Source organism: Pelobates fuscus, chromosome 4 (genome assembly GCF_036172605.1).
Source record: "Pelobates fuscus isolate aPelFus1 chromosome 4, aPelFus1.pri, whole genome shotgun sequence".
Lineage (NCBI taxonomy): Eukaryota > Metazoa > Chordata > Amphibia > Anura > Pelobatidae > Pelobates > Pelobates fuscus.
The window spans coordinates 82,288,053-82,294,052 of NC_086320.1; the positions used below are offsets into that span (position 1 = coordinate 82,288,053).

At 48.7% G+C, this 6,000-nt stretch overlaps 1 protein-coding gene across 1 annotated transcript in view; it reads right to left on the bottom strand.

Moving 5' to 3' along the window:
* Positions 1 to 5,498, bottom strand: part of C4H8orf34 (chromosome 4 C8orf34 homolog) — a 182,241-nt gene extending 176,743 nt beyond the window's left edge. Inside the window, exon 1 of the mRNA XM_063451341.1 lies at positions 5,161 to 5,498. Coding sequence (XP_063307411.1) covers positions 5,161 to 5,229 — 69 coding nt within the window. The 5' untranslated portion in view covers positions 5,230 to 5,498. The remainder of the gene's footprint in view (positions 1 to 5,160) is intronic.
* Between the last annotated feature and the right edge of the window lie 502 nt (positions 5,499 to 6,000).

Genomic DNA, 6,000 nt, shown 5'->3' on the forward strand with positions numbered 1-6,000 from the left:
AGATCTTCCATAGGGAGGAGAGAAAAAATTTCAACAAATTCCCCCTTGTCTATTTTGGCGCGCAATTCCGGCGTGAGATGGAGGCCCAGAGGGCCTGACCAGCACATGTACGCCGCACCGTGCGCAGCCGGAGCAACCCCCAAACCCGAGAGGGCAGCGGCGTCCCCGGCCGTGCCCACTGCAGATTCCGGCGTCACCGGCAGTAACGCCGAGGTTGAGGGGATGGGGGCCTGTGTTATATTAGCGGGCATTGGCGCCGCGACTGCAGAAGGATCAGACCCTGCGGAACCTGCCCAACCCGCCCGAAGTTGGTTATCTAACGACACCGGGGGGGAAGCCCCGGGGCGATAACCCCGCTCAAGGGTTAGCAAAACCTGCTTCATCGCCTGGAGTACAGAACCCAATTCTTGCACCTCCCCTGCGCCAGCGCCCCCCAAACCCGACCCCGTTATACCAGAGTACTCACCTGCAGGAGCTGAATTGGCAGGTAGTAGCGGGACCTCAACATGCCCACCAGGCTGCAACGGCCCCAAGGGAACTGCGACCGCAGGAAGCACTGCACCAGTCACAGCATCGGGGGACCGACTTGTCAGCCGACCAGGGGTGACCTGTGAAGACAGGACAGGTGAAAAAGAACCCTGCCCACCCAACCCAGGTAACTGGGGACCCGCAGAAGTGGTAAATACTGTGTGTAAAACTGGCATGGCAGAAGGAGCCCCAGAGGGGGCAGCATGGACCATGGGTAATGGCGGGGCAGATGCAGAGGGCATCAGACCCATAGGGAGGGGGCCAAGGGGGGTAGGATGGGCAGGAGATAGTGTTGGAAGAGCTTGATGGGCGGCTGAGGATGATGAGAATGCAAGATGAACGGATGAGGTTGATGGGAGTGCATGCTGTCCGGCTGAGGATGATGGGAGTGCATGCTGGCCGGATGAGGATGATGGGAGTGCATGCTGGCCGGATGAGGATGATGGGAGTGCATGCTGGCCGGATGAAGCTGATGGGAGTGCCTGTTGAACGGCTGAGGCTGATGGGAGTGTGGTAGTGGCCGGGCCAGGGGAGACAGAGCGGGGAGGATGATAAGGGGGGGGGCTGTGCCCACGAGTAGCCGGACCTGGCTCCATATCCCGACCCCCCGAACCCCCCAACCCCCTACTGGTTGCCCTGCCGCCTCGCGGCCTACTCACCACTCCTGAAGAAGAGCCGGCCGCCGACCTCACTTGCTCGCGCTCCGCCTGGGATCCACCATGAGCCGAGCGCCTGTCAGGTGCTCGGGTTGTCGCCATTGTTGAGCTGGAGAGTGATCTCGCGGACGACCTCCTGGAGGCCCGCGAGATCACAGGAGCAGGAACCGGCGCGGGATGGCCATCACCTCCCCGAGAAGCGGCAGCCGCACGGGTAGCTCTAGACCGCCTCGGGGAGGAGGCGACAGGCTGCACTGACACGTTGCCGCCCGCGGCCGCGGGGGACCTGGCGCGCGGGCCGGCAACGGGGCTCCTGCTCCTACCCCTCACCCGACCCTCCCGCGAGGGGCTATAACGGGTAGGAGGACGCGCCCGGCGGCGCGGAGTACCCTGGCTGCCGACAGAGGGAGCAGCTACCAGGGAGGCACCCTGCAGCCTTACCAGCTGGGCCTGCAGGTGCCGGCCACCGTCCTGGAGGGCCTCAGCCCGAAGAGCAGCAAGGATTCCGTCAATATCCATGCTTCTGGCCGTGGGGTAAGCAAAGCAACACAATAATAGGAAAGAGATTGTCACCTTGCCGTTATTTTAAGATGGCTGAGGTGAAGGGGACAAAATGTCCGTTATTTATACAACCCCACCCAAACCCTTAACCTAAATGCCACACCCAATTTACACCCACACCCACCACACCCACACATGCCTCCTATCCGGCTAGCTTTCAGCCCGCCTCCTCTGGGCCTTACCTCCTTGCGGCCCGCACCGTTCCGTTCCTGTCGTCCTTCCTTCTCCGCCAGGCTGTGCGGTTCTCCGGCCGGCTTCACGCACTCAGGTGCGCGCGCGCGTCCGGGGGCGTACGCGCGCGCTGTTTCTTAAAGGGGTACGCGCGCGCGCCGTTTCTTAAAGGGGGCAGCACTCAGGTAGTCAACTCTATTTATAATCTACCCTACTCTACTCTATCCCTAACCTATCTGAGATCACTCAGCCCTATTTATACCTCCTTCTTACATCACTTCCTTGCCCTGTCGTGGTTTCTTATAGCCCGAGAGTGCGTTCTGTTAACTTGTGTTTCCTTGGTATCTGACTTCGGATTGTCTTCTGGTTATTCTTATCTCTGGCTTCCTTGACCTTTGGCTTTGTTTTCCGTTTACGCTTCCTGCTCTAACCCTGACCTTGGCTCGTCTGACGTTCCTAATTCTTATTTCTTATCACGTTAAGCGCGGCCATTTTAAGGACCGGTAATACGTTTATCTGGGGTTGCCTCTCTTGTCCCTTAGTTTGTGTGTTGGGGAGCTTAACCTTGACAATTTAATGGCAAGAAAAACGGTATATAATATGTGTGAGTACAGTAAATGAGTAAGAGGAAAATTACAGCTAAACACAAACACAGCAGAAATGTAAAAACAGCCCTGGTCCTTAACGGTAACAAATTGAAAAACGGTCTGGTCACTAAAGGGTTAAAAGTTAAACTGCACTAAAGACATTATAGGTTATGCTCCATAATGGTGCTCTCTCATAAAAAGCCGATTGCTTCTTTTTTTTTTTTTTTTTTTTTTTTTTTTTTTTTATGTATTGTTCAAAAGATGACCAAGGTCAGCTTGGTATAAAACGTATGGCACAGCGAACGAGAAAATAGATGTCAATCAAATATTCTACATGCCAAAAAGTGTGTGCATTTTCAGAACAGTAGGCCCATAGAATAACACAATCATTGCATTGGTCTTTATCATTGTAATACATATTCTACTGTGAGACATTGTTTGAAACCTTAAAACATTTTATTTAAAAAGAAAAAGGTAATAATTTTGGAAACCAGACTTTTCGTTTGCTATGTATAATCCAAAATACACCTTCTAAAATGTATTTATTACCCATGTAAAGGGATCCTACTATAAAATATTTCTGGAATACTTTTTCCAACATCAACTCTTGTTACCTACATTTTGTAGTTTGATTTTCAATTCACCATAATAACATTATTTAGTCAATAAAGCCCACAGAATTCGAGTAACGTGTTCCAGCAAACCCTAAATCTTTATAATTGATGTTTCCTAGGGGAATCAACAAAATAAGGGCAGCTTGGGAGACAGAGTTAAATTCACTTAGGGCAGTTTGGAAGCGTTGGGCAGACTGCACAAATGGGTTTAGTAAAGCTCTCCTGTGCTACACAAGGTCTCTTGGGAAATATATATTACAATGGCCAATAAGAACCAATTAGTTTACTTAACCTTCCAATTTCCAGGCCAAGCAGCTCAGCCATCTCTCTTAATATTAGTGTAAACCAAGAGAAACTGTATACCATGCACACACAGAAAATGTTGCAGTTATAATCCTGTATTATCATTTCCAAATAAGAAAGAGGCTCTTACAATTTAGAAATGTAACATTCTCCAACCAATAGACAAACACTTGCCATCTGTATTTACCAGACACAAATCTAATCAAATTAAAAAAAAAAAAAAAAAAAAAAAATATATATATATATATATATATATATATATATATATATATATATATATATATATAGAGGCAAAAAATGAATATTGCAAATATTACCTGGTACAAAGGATAGCAACTGTTAGTTATAATGTATCTTTTAAAAGCTGTTATAGTACAGAGTATAAATTACTTTTTCTTTTTTTTTTTAATGAGGTTATTTTTACGTAAAATTTAAAATACACTGGTTCGTTGTAGACAATTCAGTACTTAGTTAGTAAATAAGTCTGGTTAATATTGTAGTCCGTACAACATCTAATAACATACCCAAGCAAATGCATATTATAATAGCACATAATACATGCTATTCTCACTTACTGTGATACTGAATTAACCTATGACCTTTTCAGATATAGCACACCTGCAATACTTAGTGTACCACAGCTTGAGAAACTGTATTTCTCAGGAATATATTTAAACTTAATACAGAGTGCATACAATGATGTTTTATTTTTATTTTTGGGGGGGTAAGGGGAGGGGGGAGGGTCGGTGTGTCAATATCTACAATAAGGAAGAAACATTAAAACAGTGATTATAACACATAAGTAATACTATATATATTGATCATAATATTGGCATGATATTATTTATTCTGAAATAGACAGGCTGCCATTTAAAATGTTCATAATCGATCGGGCATTAATGTGCACTGGATTCTGTGCCGTATTCACACATGTCAGCTAGAGGCGCTGCTCCGACTACGGTGGCCAACACCTGGGCATTGCACCCCCTTGCTATGGCAACAAACAGGACGCTTTGGAGTCAGCATTTCCAAGCACACAACACACCACAATGACCATAAACCGAAATCTGCACCTCCCTGTGCTTCCAGCTGGTAGCAACAAGCCACAATACAAGACAAATCTGCTGTTACTGCCTGGGGAAACCTAACTGACTACATCCAAGCCCTGTGTGCCTGGCAATCCTTCTATGAATCATTAGCTCCATCCAAATGCTGAATACCTTCAGACTGAGCACCTGGCAGTGCCTGCATTATCCATGCCACTCAATGCACCATAGCCTTACTGGGGGGTAGATTGAGAGTTCCATCGGTAGAATCAAGAGATAGGCAGCAACTTCAGGCATTTCAACCCTGCAACTCCCATCAAGCCCAGCCAACCTAGGTATCCAGCTAATGCACACGCACCTCCCATGCTCATAGTGAATAGGATCTCCATGCCTTGTAATATAGACCAGCAGCTTTCCTAAATAGAGCTTGATATAGGCACCCACCCACGTACACAATGTATAAAGCAACAGACAGCGTGTACTGTAGCAGATAGACTGCTGTATACTGTGCATAGCGTACCTGCCATGTGTGAGGCTATTATTAGCCACATGAGCACAAAGTGTGCGGGATCTGAGCATCCCTGTTAACCCCTAGCCTGCCGGAGGATTCCCCATGCAATCCCAGTGTCCTCAGCCAGGGAAGGGGCTCTATCGGGCTCTGCATCCAATGCCCACAGCACACAGGGAGGCTCACCTCAAACAGAGGTCCGATCCGGTTGGTCTCCAGGTAGACCTGGATCCGGGTTTGCTGTCGAGACGCCATCGGTAGGAGGTTTAACCAGAGCCAGATCTCCTGCACTGCTCGGGGTTAGGATACTGTGAGCGCTCACTGAGAGGGTCCCTTCCCGATAGATGGCTATCCACGGCTGAGAGTAGGGGCTGCTAAAACTTCACAGAGCCTGGCAGCAGAAACCCAGGAGAGCGGCGGTATTGTGTCTGCCTTCAAAATGACAGGAAAAAAAAAATCAAAATCCCATTGATGACAAAGGAGTCAGTCTTTCATTCCTTTATGTGAGAAGAGTTGCAACAATGTTGCAGGAGAAAGGAAAGTGCATGGCGTGACCCCGCCTCTCCGCTTATTGTAGTGCTTGGTTACAGGAGAACAACAGCACCATCTCTCTCTCTCCCCATCTCTCTCTCTCCCCCTTTCTCATCCTCCCTCCCTCTCTCTCCTTTCCCTCTCACTCTCTCTCTCTCTCCTTTCCCTCTCACTCTCTCTGTCTCTCTCTCTCCCTCACTCCCTCTCTCTCTCTCCTTTCCCTCTCACTCTCTCTGTCTCTCTCTCTCCCTCACTCCCTCTCTCTCCCTCTCCATTTTTCTCTCTCTCTCTCTCTCTCTCTCTCTCTCTCTCTCTCTCTCTCTCTCCCTCACCCCTTTCCCTTTCCCTCTCCCTATCTCTCCCTCACCCCCCTCTTTCTCCCCCTCTCTCTCTCTCTCTCTCTTTCTCTCTTCCTCTCTCTCCCTCCCCCTTTTTTCTCCCTCACTCTTCCTCTCTCTCCCTCCCCCTTTTTTCTCCCTCACTCTGTTTCTCCCC